The following is a 21,291-nucleotide window of genomic DNA, read 5'->3' as shown; positions in this document are numbered from 1 at the left end:
AAAAATTCTCTGAATCTGACATTATCAAGATGCTTGATTTCTTGATTGACAACATATTTGCTACGTTCGGAGGACAAGTTTTTCAATGAACTATATGCATTCCAATGGGAAGGAATTGTGCCCCTCTTCTTGCTGACTTGTTTCTTTATTATTATGAGGCTGATTTTATACAGGAACTTCTTAGGAAGAAAGATAAGAAGTTAGCAATATCCTTTAACTCCACTTTCCGCTATAAAGATGATGTTCTATCACTAAATAAAAGATAAAGGATACGACAGATACAGTTAAGTCGGCATCATATCTTGACTTACATCTAGAAATTTACCATGAGGATCGATTTAAAACAAAACTTTCTTACAAATGAGATAATCTCAGCTTTCCAATTGTGAACTTTCCATTTAAGTAGCAACATTCCAGCAGCACTTGCATATGGTGTATATATCTCTCAGTGATTCTCTCAGTTGATACGATATTCCCGTGCTTGCATGTCCTATCATGATTTTCTTGATAGAGGGTTATTGGTTACAAGGAAGCTATTAAATCAAGAGTTCCAAATGGGGAAGTTGAAATCATCTCTTTGTAAATTTTATGGACGCCATCACGGGTTGGTTGATCGTTATGGAATAACTGTTTCCCAAATGTCATTATGATATCTGATATATTCCTTACCTCGTAACTACAATCCCATTCCCTTCCATGATTGTGACCTACCGAATAAGACTATTTACCGACTTGTTATCTCGTAAACAACACGACGGGTGCCAAATGTGGAGCAGGATCTGCTTACCTTTCTGGAGCACCTAAGATCACCCCCAGATTTTGGTACGGTTCATGCTGTTTATTCTTTACTTTTCTATGTTATGTACTATTGTTTGTTTTTTTGTCCTTTTTATTCAGTTTATTTTCGACTTATGAGTTTGACTGTCTCTCTGGTATCTGTCGTCCCTCTTTTGCAAAGTAGGTCAAACTTTCACAGGGTGAACGAAAAAAATGTATACAATGGGTACAATCAAAATCACGTGATGGATATACCCACACCGGAATTAACAGTCGAGCAGACCGCTTGAAAGGTAAGTAGTCGTATTTACTAGTTTATAACAATTAAATTCAATAAATAAGGTAGTGCACCGAATATCGGATACTATCTAGTTTTGAAATACACAATTATCCTTGCTGGAAAGCGTGCAGTTAATGCTAACACTTCGACACAGTTCCAAAATTTCACCGAGATAACTGTGTCGAAGTGTTTGCAATAACTGCACGCTTTCTAGCAAAAAACAATTGTGTATTTTAAAACTACATACTATCCGACATTCGATGTGCCAACTTATTAATCAAAATTTAATTGATATAAACAAGAAAATAGAACTCATGACTAACCTTTCAAGCGGCGAGTACGACTGTAACTTCCGGTGTGTGTATATCCATCACGTGATTTTGATTGTACCCCTTGGTATATATTGATACACAATTATCGAGCCGTTTTTGATAATTAAAACATATAAGAATTTAAGTACAGATTATTCATTTCAATTTATTTTTTAAATTTCCCGCTTTGTAATCTTCAGTCACATGATAGCAGGTGCCCGTTATCATGCGCATGTTTGATAATTTTTCATTCATTTCCGTTGGGCGAGGTCCTCTGCGTCATACGTGATAAAAGTGAAGAAATTTTCGTCGCCTTCTCGAAGCCGACAAGAAGATGAGTGACGATAACCCTACCAACGATTCTGTTTCTGACAACAAGCCCCATTTTGAGCTGTATATTAAGGTTTGTAATGCCGAAATTTGCATTCTTCGTCTTAGTTTTGGCGCAAGTTTTTGCTTTTACATTTCGGAACACATCTTTTTTCAAGATGTTTACCATGTTTAGTGGATTTTATTTGCAATACTGTTAGATATTAATTATTTTAAATGATTAGTAGTTCCTCACATGTATATTATTTTAAATTGATTTGGTTTTCATTATGACGAAAGTTGGCTGTTATCGACGTTTTCCGTAAAAGTTCAGTTAGTTTACAGGTGTTTATCCCCCCTTTTCGTGTTTTGAGGGTGCTTTGGGTGCTTAAATAGATTAATAATGAAATGTGTTTATCATATACAAATTATAACAAATAATGCAGATATTGTCATCAAGGAAATCAGTAAGAATTGTAATGAGTAATGGACATAACTATATTTGTTTTGGCATGTAAAGACTTAAGCATATAGGTCAATATAGGGGGGGGGGGCTTAGCCTGGATCCCACACTTAGTAACTGTATTGTCAGATTCCTGTATCCCACTTTCACTATATGTACATAAGCATTTACATTTTTTATTTTGGTTTGTAAACTGCCATGTCCTAGACTTCATTTCCTGTTTTCACTGCACAATAATTTGACCTTAAAAGTGTTACGCTTACAAAATAATCAGCAATCCAGCAGCACACTTAAAGTTAAACTTAGTGAGACCCACTCCAGGGGGAGTTCTGAATCTGCACATGTTTATGTACTATAAGTTATAAGGTTAAATAATATATATTATAAAGCAATATACACAAGTGGTCAAATGGAAGAGTTAGCTTCATTTATTACATGAAAAAGGAAATAGGAAATTTGTCAAAGATAAACAATCCCAACCAATGAGAAAAAAAACAACAGGTTACTGCTTGTTGTTGTCACTTTAAACTACATGGTTTACATTTTAATTTGCAGTAATATTTAGGATCCAAGGGAAGGGTCTTTGTACATGTACATAAAAAAAACACGATTGAAACAATAATCTTTTGTTTTCCATTTTCAGGCATCTGTTCGAGATGGTGAAAGTAAAGGATCGTGTCCTATTTGTCAACAATGGTTCATGGTGGCCCATCTTTTGGCGGAAAAGTCAGATGTTCATTTCCAAGTTTACACGGTCCCAGCTAACAATTTACCAGAATCATTCAAGGCTAAAACCATGAGCAAGACATTTCCAATTGTAATAGGTGTTCAGGGACGTGACACAAAAGGACAGGACATTTCAAACTGTGTATTTGATGACGCTGATGAAGTAGAGAAATTCTTTGAAAGTGTTAATGTCAGTCGACCATTACTGAAAAGAACAGAAGCTAAGAACCAGCTTGCTCTTAGACATGTTGAAGATTTATATAAAGTTAGTAGCTAGGATTGTGCTAAGAAATAATAAGATGTTGTATGATTGTCAATGAGATGACTCTCTACAGACTACCAGAAACTAAATGCTGTACATGTAGAAGCCAGCAAGTATTGGTCACCATACAGTCCTCAACAATGTGCAAACATCAATTAAACATTTAGATACTTTTTACTGCATCTGGGAAATTGATAGTATTTAAAAGGAAATATTAGATATGTACTTAAAGAGACAGCAAACCAAATTGATAACAAAACCAAAATAAACCCAAACTGATAGTCAATTTACATGAACATCTTTTAAGCTCTATACACAAAAGTTTTGTTTATTAATTTAAAAGTGGATAATGAAAAGTCGGCCATCAACCCCAAATTTTTTCCTGAATAAAAAAAAACCCTCAAACATTTGATAACAACCTGACTTGGAATACTTTAATATAATGTGTCTAGTTAACTAGTTTTTACATGTATTCCCCCAGTAAAATATGATAAACATAGTAACATACATTTATAAAATGCACATATGAATGAACATGTACATAAGAAATGAATAATTTTTAACCAATTCCTTGATCTGTCAACAGTTTGTAAAAAACTCAAATGTTATTCAACTACATGTAGTTCTAGTGAAATTTTACTACAACATTAATGTAGGATTAACAGAAGAAAACTACTTTTGCCTTGATTAAATCCGATTTTGTCATTTCTAATTAATTATAAGTAAGTTTTATGGTTTTTTGGTGAAAGGCAAGACATTTTCTCAAATATTGTTCAATAATAAGTAACCTTTGATTTGCTAGTGTACTTTTTATGGGAATTTTATTTTTATTTATTGTACATGTACATCAAATTATTTAATTATACTAATTCAATAATTTATGAGATGCCATCAATTTTCATTATATTCACTTTTGTCGCTTGAGACTTTATTCACATATTTGACACTAACTAAAATAATGCTATATACACAGTCACTTTTTAGAAGAAAAAAATCCAATGTTTTGTGGATTAAATGAAGACACACCAATTCCACAGAGGTTGGGGAAAAATCCCTAAATGAGGGATGTCCTTCAGGCCGGATTATTTTACTGTTGAAGAAAATATTTTTTGAACAACTTTCCTAAAAGACAATAACTCTTATTTTAAAAATGGAGAAGATTGAAGTCAATGAATATTTCCAAATTCATGAACATGTTTTGTCAATATACATGTAGATGTATTGTTCTTGGGGCAAAGTTTCTTCAACTAATATAAACATGTACATTGTGTACTGTATGTAAGAAGTGTGTTTTTTTTAAATTCATTTCATGATGAAAATTTTCTGGTTGGTCTTTTTCGGAGAAACAGATAATTTAACTGCTTGATTTCATTTTTATACAGCTGTCTAAAGGCAACGGGGGTATTAAGAGTTACCCTGGACTGTCTTTCAGTTTCTTTTCTGCTTCTGAGTTTTCCAATTCCAAATTTGAAGAACTTGTGCACAACATGAACCAAAACTCCCTTGAGTTTGAATTATTTCTGTGAGTCACAAGCAATTCATGCGTTATTCATTGTGTATATGCCCCTTAGGGGTCATCCATAATTGTCAACCATTTTCCAAAGTGTACAAAACATACACTTTTTCAGACCCCCCACCCTCCCTCAAAAAGTGTACATCAACCATTTTCAGATTTCTAGACAAGAAGCAATCATTTTTAATAAAAAAAAATATCCTGTCTATCATAGTTTAGTTTAATATAGAGAAAAAAACCTGAAACATATCTGACTGTTTTATAAAGTGATAAAAAAAAATGTACGATAAAAATGTTGATTTTGTAACCCCCTCCCTGAAGTGTACGTTTTGTACACTTTGGAAAATGGTTGACAATTATGGATGACCCCTTAATAAATACATGTACATGTATGCATGTATTTTATACATCATATCAGTGTTAAGCTATAGGCTTCAATACAGATGTACTCAAAGTACATGTATTTTATACTGTGGATGGGTGGACAAAGCAAAATCCACCAGCTGATGAGCTGTAGTATAAATGTACATTTACATGTATCATATCAGTTAGTCTTCAATAAAAATGTACATATGCATTTGTACAGTACTGTACAATGTTACATGTATTCTATATATCAGTATTCAATACACATGTACATTTATACATACATGTACAATGTATGCATGTATTTTACACGTTTCACATATATCTGTTATAACATTATTTTTCATTGTATTTTTCAGAAATTTAATTTATTTCTACAAAATCCTAACGATAATGGGACAAAGTTAACGCAACAGTTGAAAAACGTTGATGGCTTTTTGGGAGAAATGGAAACAACTTTTCTGTGTGGATCTTCAATTTCCTATAGTGATACAGTATTACTGTCACGACTTCAGCATATCAGAGTGGCAGGAAAGGTAAGATTTATTTATAGAAACACAGATTTTCACTTATGTGTGTATTGTGAGACATTTTCATTGGTTTAAAAATTGTGTGCAGATCACATGCACTTTATTGACAATTGTTTGCTTAACATACAATGTACATATACAGTGTCAAATGCTTTGTGCTTGTTCAGTACACAAACACATAAACATTGAAATAAGAAACTACAGTAAAAGGGGTCAGTCAGAAAGAAGTTCAAAGAAGGACTGGGAAATTGGAATGTCTTTAGAGGAGTGGGTTAATGGAATAAGGGCAGAAATTACCCTAACAAATGATGCTGTAAAGGAACCTGTCAAAAGGTTTTGGTAAAGTTTATCTTCAAATGCAGTGCTTTAAAGTGGCGTTAAACACCAAAAATCAAATCAAGTGCAAAGAACATCATTTGGAAAAATAGGTCTGTAGGTTGGAAAACTTCTTTTTTTTTTACACAATGTAAACGAAATTCAGAAAATTATCATGGTTTTTCCAAGTTCGAGTCCGTAATTAGTGTCAAATACCGGAAGTTGGCCATTTGCAATGTTTTTGAAGCGTGCAAATTTCTTGGATTTTAACCTATTTGGAATACCTTTTGACATTAATAAAAAAAAATACTGGGTAGCTGTGCCAGTATACGTAGAAGCAAGTTAGATAAATTATTATGTCGATTAACAGAAGCATGTGTCAAAATAGGGTCGGTTGTTACCGATGATTAAAAAAAAAAGGGTCAGCCGGGTTACCTGAAACTCGGATAATTTTTTTTCCTCTGCCCTATTGAGGTAAGGGTTTTGTTGTCAATCAGTTATCAGGCCTTTTCAGTTGATTGTATTAAAGATCTGTTCTGTAATCACAATTCTTGTGCAGCACTGTGAATAACAAAAACAAAAATATGATTTTCATCAGTAGAAATTCCAAACATGTGCAGTATACATTTTGTATTTGTAATGGCATCAATGTAATAGGGATCAGAATGGTGAAGTGACATTTTTAACATTATACCATAATTGAAAATACACATAATGAAATGACCAACAGTAAAGTCAGATCATATGTTTTTCGTACGTCATATATTTTCGTACTAGTTATGCATGCTTTTTCAATGGAAATCGTGATGTCATAATGCATTTTTAAAGGAACAAAAAACCCATGAGATGATGATACTTTTAAACAAATATCTTTAATATCTATTTTCAGGCCTACAAAAGTTATGAGATCCCTAAAGAATTGAAGAATTTGTGGCGGTATCTCAGCACAGCTTACCAAACCAAAGCTTTTATTCAAACACTACCATCAGATCAGGACATTAAATTGCATTATGAAACTAAAGCAACTACCAAATTAGAAAAGACAATAAAATTGGAAGGAACCTCCTACTCAACTGATGTTGATCCAGAATGCTTGAACGGTGAAGTTGAGCAGCAGAACGGGGATGAATGAAAACTTATATTATTCAAATGGTGTGATAAACTATATTCCAATGTTACCCCATCAACTGATTTGCTAGCCAAAGGGGAGTAACTGTTGTGGAATCACACATTCATCTGCGATGAATTCTAATGATGTATAAAATTTATTATATGGAAATGATTTGTTATTAATGTTTGATAAATGGAAGTTTATTTTATATTTGGTGTAATGGAAGCTGTTGCTTATTACATTTTGTAATGCTAACTTCCAGAAGGGAGAAGGGGGGATTTTAATTTATTGCAATAAATGTCTTCCTCATAAATTTTTGTTTAATACTATAAATTTGCCAATGGATAGATTAAAATTTGTCATTCTATAAATCTCAATACCTCATTACAAATGTAAAATCCACAATTATTTTTCAGTTACTACTAGTCACTAATTTCTTTTAGCTTAAAGGGAGGTAATTCAATGGATGTAATATAATCTAGTTATATCATCATGATCATGTTTGACTTGTTTTTTAGGTTATGTTTTAGAAACAAATGTTTAAAAGCCAATACTTGAAATTTTCTCTTTCTAATGAATGTAAAAAAAATGATCGCATGATAAGAAAATTGTATTGTAATTGGAGAAAACTTGTTTTCATTTTGTTGAATTTTTAATATGGGTCTCTTCTATTGTTATGTTTTTTATTATATTTGCAAAGTTACGTTATTGTTTAAAGTTATGTACAGTACAGGCAAAGTGGTTCAGTTAAATGAAGACTGTATTTTCAGTGTGTCAGCTTAAGCATATGAAAATGGTATCACTAGCAATTACACTGTTTCACAGTAGTAAACTTGACACCAGCAAAATTGATTTTGACTGAATCAATTCGAGTGTTGTCTCTGGCATTACACTGTTGTCAACTTGACAACAACAAGTGATTTTTAACTGAACCACCTAGTAATTTGTACTGTAGTATTGTTTGTGTGTAAAATATATTCATGTATAATATTGCTGTTTTAGCATGAAACAGGTGCCTTTCTTATTTCATATCATTGAGTGGTCTCGCCATATTTATAGATAATTGATGGTTCTGAAAATCAATGAACATTTCTCTCCTTTATTTAGGTGTTGTGGAGAATATTCTTCATAATTGAAAAATCATTGATAATTTGTTTATCCATATTTTTCCAGGAAATGCCAATGAATAGGGGTTTGGCTTACACCATTACACTCTCTTAGTCACTTTTAACATCTAACTTATACTTAAATGGAAATTTTACAGAAATTAAAGATTTACCAAAAATTGAAAAATAGTGATGCAGTAAGTTAATGTTAAATTTTACATTTATTATACTAAGAATTCAATATATAAAATGGTTTTTAATATAATAATATGCCTCTGTCTGTGCCTTATATAAAAAATGTAAAGTTTGATAAGAAAGATATAATATCCACCAGTACTTTCTATGAGAAGAAATAATTCAGACATGCCCACCATTTTTGAATTTTTAAAAATGGAGGTCTGCATGGATTCCAGTAAATTCCTGATAAATGTCATTTCTGGAAAGTATACTGATGAAATATTTAAAGTGCCATACACTTGTAAGTTTTATTTTGACAATGTAAGGGGGATCTTCTAATATGAGACCACTTCATATTGGTATATATTTAGAAACAGAATTTATGTAAATATTTTGCAATTATTTATGTGTATTCTAAGGAAAGCCATTTATATAATCAGCATTTTAGTTAGTATTTTATGTTGAAAATAAGGGAATCTGATACCCTTGCAAAGAATAAATAATTTATAAGTCTTTACATGCAGTTGATTTTTTTGGGGAAGAAAAAAATTATCCTTTAATATTTGACATTATTTATATTTTGTACAAATTATACAATTCAGCAGGATGTATCTTTCTGAGTTAGTAAAATTGAAAGACTAGAATTCTCTGTTCAATGCTTAAATAGTTATCAATAGAATTCAGACATTTTGTTAACTAACAAGAGTTATTTCCCCCATGGTTTTGTTATCTCCCTTGCACAACTGGTCTGGTGCATTTGCTAGTTTATGTCCAGCAATGTAGTTGGACAGAATGGTAAACAAATGTTGGTCCCCTATATTAATTTTGTGATGAAGACAAGCTATTACTTTTGATAATAACAAGACTAGCATACACATGTACAATATGCCATGGGGTGAAAAAAACAACAACTTTTTTTTCCAAAGTTTAATGAGTGCGTGTGATGATCATGGCATACAAGATATAATGACAAAATTCATTTGAACTAAAACATAACTCACAGATTTTATGTAAATAACATAGACAGAAACGCAATTAGCTTAATAAAAAGTTTAAACATTGGCAATTTCATAAAAAACTTTAATTCATATTAGAAGATTTAATGCAAAATTACTTGTAGTTGTTTAATTCAATGCCAACTTGCCATTAACCTATTTAAATCAAATTTTAAATTATGATCTTGGAACTTGAGGGGAAAAGTAATTGAATTTTGGGGATTTACAGACTGAAATACTCTATTTATAGTTTTAAGATTTAGCTATATAATTAAATTAGAGTTTTGCAAACAGTGTACAATAATATTCATTTCCAAGCAGCATTTAAACTTGTTAAGTAAAGCTCAAAATCTGATCTGGAAGCAGAACCAAAACCTTATTTGTATACATTTACTTTTTGACATCGGTTTAGATAAAAGAACCTCTTGTCTGATTTTTCAGCAATGCATTTGTAATTTACTTTTTTTACAAGAAGCCATATTATACCGTGAGTGGAAAATTTAATAAAGTATGATTACACAAAAGTACTGTACAAAATTTAAATACATTGAAATAACATCAATTTATTTACTTGATAAACATAATTTCTCAAGCATTTCAAACATTATGGCCTTCAAGGTCATGTTATGACATTAACTTTGTAACCATAGCAAAATGTAACTGATGTACAATTTTATATTCTGATAGTTTTGGCGTAATATTGTCAAGCCAGTATATAGCTTAATAAATAAAGATATGTAAATAGATTTATGTTATAATGATAACCTATCTATCTGTTTTGAAAAAAAACACTGAAACAAATTTATGTTTTTCAATTACAATTTGTTTTACTTTAGAGCTTAATTCTTTGTCGAAATGAAATTGCTTGGTATTTATAGTTTTCTTTCCAAAAACTTCAAAAAGAAAGAACAGCGAATATAGTGTTTGGATGTGTTGAAAAAAATGAAAATCCTCAAAGCTTTATTATTTACCCATTAGAATAGCCATTTGTAAGGTCATTGACATCCTGCTGGTCTAGATGTCATGAGGTCATGGATTTTATCCATCAGTTGGGATAAACCAGAGACATGGAAAATTGTATTTGCTTATTCTCTACCAATCACAGTATATTTAGAGGAATACTGAGGTCAAAGATGGTATAATATGTGAGGGTAGGATGGCATTCCCTGCTGCTGAATGTAAGCTAGAACCTATATTCAGAAGAGTTCTATGGTCAAAGATGGTATAATGTGTGAGGATAGGGTGGCCTTCCTTCCTGCTGAATGTAAGCTAGAACCTATATTCAGAGGAGTTCTATGGTCAAAGATGGTATAATGTGTGAGGATAGGGTGGCCTTCCTTCCTGCTGAATGTAAGCTAGAACCTAATAATTCGAACTTGGCTTGTTTGGTCTAGTACAATTAGATTTTAACATGATATTGACAATCTATATTTGATATTTGATATTCATAAAAATAGGTGTGGTATGAGACAGCTTTACAGTATTAACCAAAACAACTAAACATTCTTCACTGAACTAACAAATCCATTTTAAAAGTAGCACTTTGTAAAAAGTAAACAATTGTTGTTAAAAGTACGGCGTTCAACACAAATCCTTGATTCTCACTGAACAGCAAGCTATAAAGGGTATGAAAAATGACTTGATGGAAAACAATTCATACAGGAAAACCAATGGTCCTATCTTATTAAAAACGAGAAAAACTTATGAACTACATCAACAAGCGACAAATACTATAGCTGATCACTTAGGACAAGTGCATTCACATGCAGATGGTTTAAACATTTAACAGGTGGCAACTTTCATCCTTATCCTGGTTGTAACATTAACACATTGAAAGATGCACTATAAATATCAATTGAAATGGTGCAACTTGATCAAATAGACTACTGTTATTTCACAAATTATTGCATGCTTTTATTATTGCGAGTTGGTAATCAGATTTAATTTCAGATTAAAATGCGATTTTAATTTTTGCAAGTTTAAAATTATTGCTTAATGCTATTGTAACCCTATTGCATTGTTTTCCCAATAATTTCTTAATAAACAGTATTAACCAAAACACGTAAACATACACTGAACTAACAAAAACGATCTATGACAAATAAAAATACTAAAAAAAAAATTAATTAAAAAAAAAATTGGGATGTTAAACCATGTCAAAAGGACAACTCAACCCTGAGACAAAATGGGCGGCAATAAAATAACATAAAAATGGAAAGAACCATGTTATTCAAATAATCACAATTGTGGTTTTGTTAACTCTCATACAAGGTAGAAGTTTAGGTATACAAGTTCCATATAAGTAAATGGCTGTACCAAGTTAGGAATATGACAGTCAGGTGATCGTGTAATCAATTCGTTTGAGCTTTTGATTTTGCCCTTTGATTAGGGATTTTCTTACTTGGAGTTCAGTAATTTTGTTATGTTCATGGTTAAAAGGTCAATGTTTAGTTTTCTTGGTTTGTTAAATTTATGTGACAGTTGTAATAAAACTTTATATTTAGGACTCAACATAATATCAATGATAAGTAAAGAAGGCGAGACATTTCAGTGTGTGCACTCTTGTTATATTTTTTTCTTATGTTGTACTATGTCCCTTTTTGCCAGGGACCAAGGTTTTTCAATTTCAACTCCATGCCCATATATATAAGAAAACACAAATGTAAGGCCGTGTTCACACCAAACGATGTGTAGAGTAACCATGTTTACAATTAGTTTAGTGTAGTGTACACTGGTTTCACATTACATTTGTTCACATCTATACACCTTGTTTAGCTACCTATACATAAGTTTTGTTCCCACTTGTAAACTATATGTCATTTAAATGTTCATTACGTAGAACTGAATTCAAAATTTTTGGAAATTTTTTCTAGCGGTAAGGGAACAACCAATTGACTTCAAAAGGGTGGCGGGGAATGGAAATATTCCGATCTCCAATTTGATAAAAAAAAAATGGTCATACAGATGATAAAAAAAAAAATGTTCTGAATCAAGAGTGTCCCCATACATTATAGTGTAAAATATTGAAAAAAAAGTATTTGATAACCAGCATCGAAAAAAAAGGAATAAAAACGTACGTGCGAAAAAAAATCTGACTCAGATAAAAAAAATAACTCTCCCCCTTTTTTTAAGTTAAGTGGTTGCTACTTTAAGAAAGCCATTTTTAGCTCACCTGGCCTAAAAGGCCATGTGATCTTTTCTCATCACTTGGCGTCCGTCGTCGTCGTCGTCTGTCGTCGTTAACAATTTTTCAAACATCTTCTCCTCTGAAACTACTTAATGGATTTGGATGAAACTTAGCATGATTGTTCCTTAGAGTATCCTGCACAAAGTGTGTGCTTCGATTTTTGATCCATCAAAAAACATGACCGCCGTTACTTAAAATAGAACATAGGGGTCAAATGCAGTTTTTGGCTTATATCTCAAAAATGAAAGCATTTAGAGCAAATCTGAGATGGGGTAAAAATGTGCATTAGGTCAATATCTATCAGCCCTCCAGATGAACCAAACAACCCATTGTTGGGTTGCTGCCACTTAATTGGTAATTTTAAGGAAATTTTGCAGTTTTTGGTTATTATCTTGAATATTATTATAGATACAGATAAACTGTTAATAGCAAAAAATTTTAAGCAAAGTAAGATCTACAAATAAGTCAATTTGACCAAAATTGTCAATTGACCTCTTAAGGAGTTATTGCCCTTTAAAGACTTTTTTCACAATTTGTTCATCATGTTGACTTACTTTAAAAAATCTTCTCCTTTGAAACTGCTGTATCAATTTCAGCCAAACTTAGGCTAAATGAGTTTCAGAGTTTCAGAGTATCTAGTATAAATTTTATATTTCATTTCCTTGCATGTCAAGAAACATAGCTCCTATGGCTAAAATAGAACATAGGAGAAAATGATTTTTTTTTGCTTTTGAAGAAAATAGGAAGATTCAAAGAACATTTAAATAAATTGAAAAGCCAAAATAATCATTGATGAGAGATTAAACCAAAAAAAATCAGGTGAGCGATTCAGGCTCTTGAGAGCCTCTTGTTATAATTTGCAGTAGTTTGAATATACTGTTTGTTTCAAATGGTATTTCTTCTCCAAGGAGTATTTGGTAAAGGAATAGGGTAGCGGTTTTTTTATATTTATTTTACGTGTTATTTAATGGATCTGAGATACTAGACAAACATATCATTTTCCTCACACTTGTTTTAGTCATGCATTTATGCGTGAATCGTTTTTTGAGTAAAGACCAGTGGCGAATATTTCTGTCAGTGTACGTCAAGTCAATTCGGGAAGACCTTTTCAAATGAATTAGGCAACAATTATTTACATCATTTTTGGGGAGGGGGAGGGGGGCGTGAGCTATTGATTTTTTTCAGGACAAATTTTGGTGACAAGTCGAAATCAATTTTAGCATTATATATAGTGGCAGATGAGGGTGAAACAAACAATTTTTTTTCAGGGCCAAAAACTGGAAACTTTTTTAGTTTCCAAACAAAATCCATAGCTCACCACCCCCACCCCCCTTGCCTTTATGTTTTATACTCAACTATAATACCCCCCCCCCTCCCCCGAAAATCAATTGGTTGCTGCCTTATGGGTTCGGCAATGATGCTGCTTTGAGTCTTGATTAGGGATTTATAAAGAACGTTAAATTTTTTTAACAAAAAAAATCTGTAAAAATTTAGACAACTTATAATTATCAAAGATATCAATTTTATTCAAAAATCAAAAATAGTTTCCTCCTTAAATATATACACGATAAAACTAATGTCCTAAATGCCTAGTTTTGTGTACACTTAACCTACACAAGGCCTACATCACATTGACTATCGACTGTGTGTAGGTAAAACATGATTTAAACTACATGTAAACATTGAGTTTTATCAATGGGAACGCAATTGTGTTTAGTTTACGTGTGAGTTACACTAACACAACACCAAATTTAGGTCAATGTGAACACGGCCTAAGACCACGAGTATACTACACATTGTATTTAAGAAAGGAATGCTTCTTGTTGTAAAGTCATTGAGGTGTAAAATAGTTGACCGAAGTACACTTTATATTATTAAGTGCGGAATTACCCTTACCGAAAAATAAGCCCTGCGGCAAACATTTGCCGCAAGTTTGCAGCAAACATTGCCGCAAGCTTGCAGCAAACGTTTGCTGCAAACTTGCCGCAACCATTTTACCATGCAAATGAAGTTTGCGGCAAGCTTGCGGCAAACATAATTATGCAAATTAGATTTGCCGCAAGCTTGCGGCAATGGTTTGCTGCAAACTTGCGGCAAACTTGCAGGAACTACACATATACCAATTTCATGTGTGTAGACACATTCAATTTATCTTTTTCAAATTACACAGCAACAATTTTAAAAAGTAAATTCCTGTCTTTATACAAACAGTCATTGAAAGAATTCTTGCAAACTCATGAGATGTGAGGATATACAAACATGCATTTGAGTTTTGAAAAAGAGGCAGTAGTTATTCTCAAATGAAATTATATATACCTGTATTAAAAACTGAAAAAGGTAAAATCTCAAGATGTATTGAGTAGAAGCTAGGTATAACTGCATTACAGAATTTAACTTAATCTTAATAAACATGATCATGATGGTGCAGTACATCAGTATAACAAATTAAAACTTTATAATAGCTTAAGTTTTTCAATCACACATACATGTATATATAGTTGCTTACTTAATTATGTATGGTGATAACATTAATTATTTTATTAAAACATGCAGTTCTATGAATCATTTGTACTTACACAATTACATACTGATTATCCCATATTATTGAACCAAAATGCCTCCTTGATCTCTTATATGTGAAATGCATTTCCAAACACAACCAACATGACCTAGCCACAATTTCAAATTGTTAGCATCCAGGAAGTGCCAACTAGGCATGCCCAGTCAATATTGTGTAATTCCTGCAATGTTCTGGCAAACATATAGAATGGCCAAAGTTTTCTGCAATCTTGCGGCAAACATATTGAATGGTCAAAGTTTTCTGCAATCTTGCGGCAAACATTCTTTATTATTTTAAACTTTCTGGCAATCTTACGGCAAACATTGATGTTTCTGCAAACTTGCCGCAAGCTTGCAGCAATGTTTGCCGGAAGTTTGCAGCTAGCGGCAAACATCTGCAAACACTATTTTTTGTGTTCCTGCAAACTTTTTGTTTGCCGCAAGCTTGCAGCAAGTTTGCTGCAAGTTTGCGGCAAACAATTCAGTTTCATAAGGGTAAGGCTTCATTCTAAAAATGTGCACACTTTCAATATTTTATTAATGTTTTTTTCGCTATGATCATGAAAACACGATTACTAAGCATTTTTTTTTTACATGTACACTTTATTTAGGTAACGTGTGTTATCATGAATCTAAGTTATTTTCGATTTATGAGTTTGACTGTTCCTTTGGTATATTTCGTACCTCTTTTCTTTTACAATTCATTTTGAAATTAATGATAAAATCAGAATGACTCGAGATTAATGTTAGCCAATCAAAATAATTCTATGAGGATACATTTAATGTATTTATTTTAATATATCAAAGGCAACATAACTGGATGCTTCATTACTTTTACATCTCTAAATTGACCTTGCTTTAATTTTTTTGCCTCAGGTACAGATAATTGAATTGCTCACTTGAGTTATATGAAACTAAGAAACTAAATTTGATATATGGGATCATTGCAAAATCAACATGCTCATCACACAAGGTTTATCCGACCTTAATCTCATTTTATAGATAAACGATCAAGGTTTACATATTCTGTTAAAGTACAAATGGAAATTTCTCAAATATGCGTGTTTTAAATGGAAAAATACCTCATCAAATTGTGTTTATAATTCTGTATGCCAGACATGTTTCGTCTACAAGACCGAATTCAACTAAATGTTGAAAATAATAAATGATTAAAAATTTGATGATCATTGGCAGTATCAAGCGGTCCTGACCTTGACCTTGTTTTCATGGTTTATTTGTTGGATGTCTATTATAACCTTTGAAAGAAAAGGGAGTGAAAACTGTATAACCCCCATTTGTTTGTCCGTCTGTCCCATTAATTATTTTCTCCGCAACTTTCTCTGGAACAACCTTACAAGAATTTCTGAAATTTGGTTTCAAGATTTATGTGAGTCAGCTCTACTGTGTGTTGCGTTTTCAGATTCATTACTCATCTTCCTGCTTACCTTACACTTTTAGTAAGCGGATGTATCATAAGCACAAACATGTATACCGTTCTATAGGTGTCCAGTGATATACAAAGTTATCGAATCTGTTCAGTGCGTAATCATTTGCGTTGTAAGATTTCAATGATTGACTGGGGTGTAACGCCACTTTCAGAAATATTGCATTTTTTAAGTGGTTGTCAGTTTTTATAAGTGGAGATAGCCGTTGTTCCCGGAAAGAACCATTGGCATTTGGTAAGACAAGTGGTCAATTTAGATTGAAGTCGACTGATCTGTCACATGCCGCTGCTTGCCCCAAACATGTCTTTCTTAAAAAAAAAACCACACCACCAAAAAATTAAAGACAATACAAACACATTGACGAGATGTATAAGTACCGAGCCACGTCAAGCGGATATCACATAAAACCATTCAACAATAGTTCATCAACTTTCTACTCAGACACTGATGACGTTTTACAGTCTGAGTAGGAGCTGCAAGCTTTTGAATATCGAATAAGTTGGGAAATATATATCCCATAATCAGGTGAAGTTGGTATATTGCTACTAAGGTGGGGGAAATTTATAATTTCAAAATTAAATTCGTCTCGTTTGTCATAGATTCTGGTACTGTGTAGGTCAAATTCGAGATATAAGTCTAAAAATGAGACAGAGGAAGCCGTGTCTGTTGTTTCTTTAATCTCTAGTTCTGGGGGATATATTACTAGAACCCAATTAGAAAAATTCAGATTGTTTATGGAAAGAACATCATCAATATATCTGAAAGTGAAAATAAATAATCTGGTCTCTTTGATCCTCTTGTTTTTGACAAGTGTCTGGAGGAACTCCGATTCATATGAAAATAAGAAGAGGGTCACAGTTTGTTACCATAGGAATGCCAACAATTTGTTGGAAAGGTCTGCCTCCAAACTCAAGAAATATGTCGATAAGAAACTCCAGCATACTGACCACTTGTTCTTTTGTGTAGCATGTTTTATCTTTTTGTTTTGCACATATTATTACAGAAAAACGTAAAAATAACTAATTATTCAGTACTGTACTTTTTATTAAATGGAACACATCATATCATATTAAAACGCAGGCTAATTTTTATATCGTAGAGGACCAAGAAAAATGGGGGAGGGTCAATTTCCAAAAGTTATGATTTTGAATGAAAAGAAGCATACGTACTAATTTTCTTGATAAAATGGTATATTTTTTCACATTGAAACATACAGCATAAAGTATATATCGGCTGTTGAAAAAAAATTTAAAGGTAAGACACAAAAACATAGAATCAACGACAAACACAAACATAAGCAACCAGAAATGCACGATTCTGTCACAAGTTTATACATTGCATTCATGAAATACCTCACATATTAAAACACACAAAACTGTCAGGGTTTCTAGATTTCTAATTTTTATTTAATTTAACAACCGCATCACCACATTTTAAGGTCACACAGAAGCTCAATCCATACAATCATCATCAGTTTGGTCACCGGTATCTACCGAATTATCATTATAATCTTTTCCATCATCTGTGTCGTCATCGTTAGCAATATCATCGATTTGATAATGCTTATATCTACAAGCTTTCGAGCATTAATATACAGCTATCTGTTCAGGATAAACCTTGTTGAACACATGCACATATTTTTTGGCACAACCAGCTGTACATGTGCATGAACAGCACATCAGACTTACCAAAGCATCTAACGCTGGTGGTTGGTCTAGAAAATCGATACTGATCAAAGTGCTTTAAACTATCCAACAATAGTTGTTTGGCAACAGACCAGTGTTGTGTTTAAGAGCAGATTTCCAAATCTTCGTCTGAAAATTGGCTTGTTTAATGTGCTTTTACATTGCATCTTTTGCATTTCAAAACGTTCTGGTCTTTATTTATCGATATTTTTAATTTCGTAGCCATATATAGAAGACGAAAACCTCTCGAGTGCTTTGACAACTTCTCACCAACCTCTTCCAAGGTTTCAACAAGATGGAATAGACCTTTTGAAAACTCTACATAACGTGTCAAAAAGCCGAATGCTTTGCTTTTTTTCTTTACCAGACAAAACACTGACTGAATCACAACCTGTATTGGCGCGAAATCCTGGTAGTTTTCGACCAAATTCTCACCAAATTTGCACACATTGATTGCACATTTAATAATCTGCATATGGGGGATGTTTTTGTCAGACTTACAATGTCAGAATTGATATGCAACTGTGATAATAGTAAGCCAATACTTCCAAAACAGTGTCAGACGGTTTTTTAACAATAGAGTCGTAACCTTAAGCTTTGTCAGCTGCATATTTTTGCATTTTATTGAGAAACATTTTTTTATCGGCTTCTTCCTGTTTGATTATAAACTAAAACCATTCTACGCTATTTCATTTTCAACATATATTTTGTGACACATACTTCCATGTGATACAAATAATTCCATACATTCAAGTGTAAATCTATAGGATTGTTTTCTCTTTTCAAAACAAAAGAATTCAATAAAAGCAACTTTGTTTCCCCCAACTAACAAACATTTCTTCCATTCACAAGAACACGATTGTGATGGTTTAGAACTTATCGTAATGATTTGCCCTCCCAAGAACCTGCCGTTCTAATTTCGTTATGAATATTGTGCGATACTATTCAGTGACAAAATCAATGCGTGACCACTTTTCGAAACTAAAAGGTTGGTTTTTAAAATAACAATTTTTGCCAAACCAAAAAAAAGTGCTTGGTATCCTAGTAATGGTTTGAATAACTGCCATGTCATCAAATATCCACATGATTTCCCTAGGAATGAGCCTTTTCTAAAAGACCGCTCAGGACAGGTTTTAAATTTTCATTACATGTGTACCATCAAAGTTTGCAAGAGACATTGGAAAAGGACCTAATTTAAACAGGAAAACCTATCGCTTAAGTAACTATCTTGTATGGGCTATGACAAGCAGGCGACTTTTTTTTTTCATCTGCTCGCATTGTTCTTATCAGCCATTAACTGCTTGCCTTTTATTTCCTTTTTAAAAAATGTAAGCAATGATTTTCTTTTTTGAAGATATCGGTTGACTTTTGAATAAGCCGTTCCGTAATGAAAATTTCTGAAGCAAATTTTCCCTTTTCATACGCGTTAAGAAGGTCACCCATTAATTCCGAAGATGCAACAGAACCCGAGAACAAGCCATTTAACTGCTCAGATGTTATAATGGAATTGGCCAGCTTTGCAGTGTCTGAAACAATTTCAAAACATCAGAAACTGACTCGCTTCATTCGAGTTTTTCTGAGATCATTTTGGGCGGATGTTTAAGGGTTAACAATTCTTACCAAGTCTCGACATTTTAATGATATTGAAGCTCTTTCATGTGCATTTAGCAACAAACGTTTATCAGAATTTTTATTTAAACTGAAACCAACAAAGCCATTTTTGTTTGTATCTCTAAGAAACCTAAGAAAGTAAAAAGTATTGCCAAACCCCACTGACTATTTGACGTTCGTTCAAAGCGATGTTTGTCGATTGAATGACTTAACAATCTTAAGTCAATCACTTCATAGCTAAAACACAAAATGTTATCAAGCACACCTTTATTGGGTTCGATAGAGTGCACCTTTTCTGAACGCAAACAATCACCTTAATTTGTAATTTGTTCATTATTTCGTTACACGTTCACTTTTTAAATAATTTGTCTCACAAAAACATCATAAATCGACAATTAAATGTTTATTTTCAGTTGCAAATTGATAATGCTTATGTGTGAATACATTGTACATGTTGTATACTGAATCAAAGACGGTAATTTGATGATTTCCGGTATTTTACGAATATTTGCAAGTACATATATTTTATTAAATAATTCATAATTTAGACGATATATAAATACTGCAAATGATTTAAACATTGCCTAATGATTAATTCTCAAGTTTAATTAACTAAAACGGGTAATTGTATAACGAATTTCTTTATGAAAGGAGCAACTATGCATTAATTTGAACCCAAAAAGTCGGATTTTTTGTAATGTAAAAACATTTTTTTTAAAACAAAAAATCTTCCGAGTTACATCTGATATTATAAGTTTTGTATCTGTTTTAGTTGTTTAAACCTATACTTTAATTTTTTTTAATCGCTTGATATTAAAAGAATGAATTAAAAATCACTTAGTCGTGATTGCTAAATGAGGGGACCATTGGAAGGGACGTTTTTAATCCTCTTTTGGACACTTTTTTTTTTAGTCTAACACCTTGTATTTTATCAATAAGATAATGAAGTTGAATTCTATCAAAAAAAATCGCGGTACCCTGGGGTGTAACACAAACTCCTTAACTAAAGCGCTTTTGCGAACTAGCTGATGGACTAACCGTTACAAATGTCTCTAATCCGTTTCGTAAGGCATTTCGCAGGGAACTTCAATTTTGTTTTTGTACCCACAATTACAGATGAAAGATGTTTCTAAATTTTGTTACAAGTGTTGCACATGGAAACAATCCTCTCAAAATGAACGGGCTTTGTCGGTACTGCAAAAACACGTTTTGTGATTATACATAAAAGTGAGTTTGAGCTTTAGCCATTGAAGTAAGGATACACGAATTTATGTTGTGAATTATGGATGTTATTTTTATTAATAATTAATATAACAAAGGATTTTCAAAGGGAACTAAAGTCAGGGGAAATATATAAGCAAGATTTATAAAAGACCAACGAGTATCCTAGTACTAAAATTGTACTCGGGTACTCAACCTTCCGAGCGAGTACTCGAGAACTCGGGTACTCGTTCTATCCCTAATTATAATAAAATTGAGAAAGGAAATGGTGAATATGTCAAAGCGACAACCACCCGACCATAGAGCAGACAACAGCCGAAGGCAACCAATGGGTCTTCAATG

At 32.5% G+C, this 21,291-nt stretch overlaps 1 protein-coding gene across 1 annotated transcript; it reads left to right on the top strand.

The window, feature by feature from the left end:
* The first annotated feature begins 1,598 nt into the window (after positions 1 to 1,598).
* LOC134686829 (chloride intracellular channel Clic-like) lies at positions 1,599 to 9,987 on the top strand. Its single transcript, XM_063546633.1, has 4 exons — positions 1,599 to 1,771; positions 2,784 to 3,131; positions 5,367 to 5,543; positions 6,742 to 9,987. Exons 1-4 carry the CDS (start codon positions 1,703 to 1,705, stop codon positions 6,982 to 6,984), a joined length of 837 nt encoding a protein of 278 aa, XP_063402703.1. The 5' UTR covers positions 1,599 to 1,702; the 3' UTR covers positions 6,985 to 9,987.
* The last annotated feature ends 11,304 nt before the right edge of the window (positions 9,988 to 21,291 follow it).

Source organism: Mytilus trossulus, chromosome 10, assembly GCF_036588685.1.
Source record: "Mytilus trossulus isolate FHL-02 chromosome 10, PNRI_Mtr1.1.1.hap1, whole genome shotgun sequence".
Lineage (NCBI taxonomy): Eukaryota > Metazoa > Mollusca > Bivalvia > Mytilida > Mytilidae > Mytilus > Mytilus trossulus.
The sequence above is the reverse complement of the archived record's forward strand: the minus strand, read 5'-3'. Positions and strand labels throughout refer to the sequence as shown.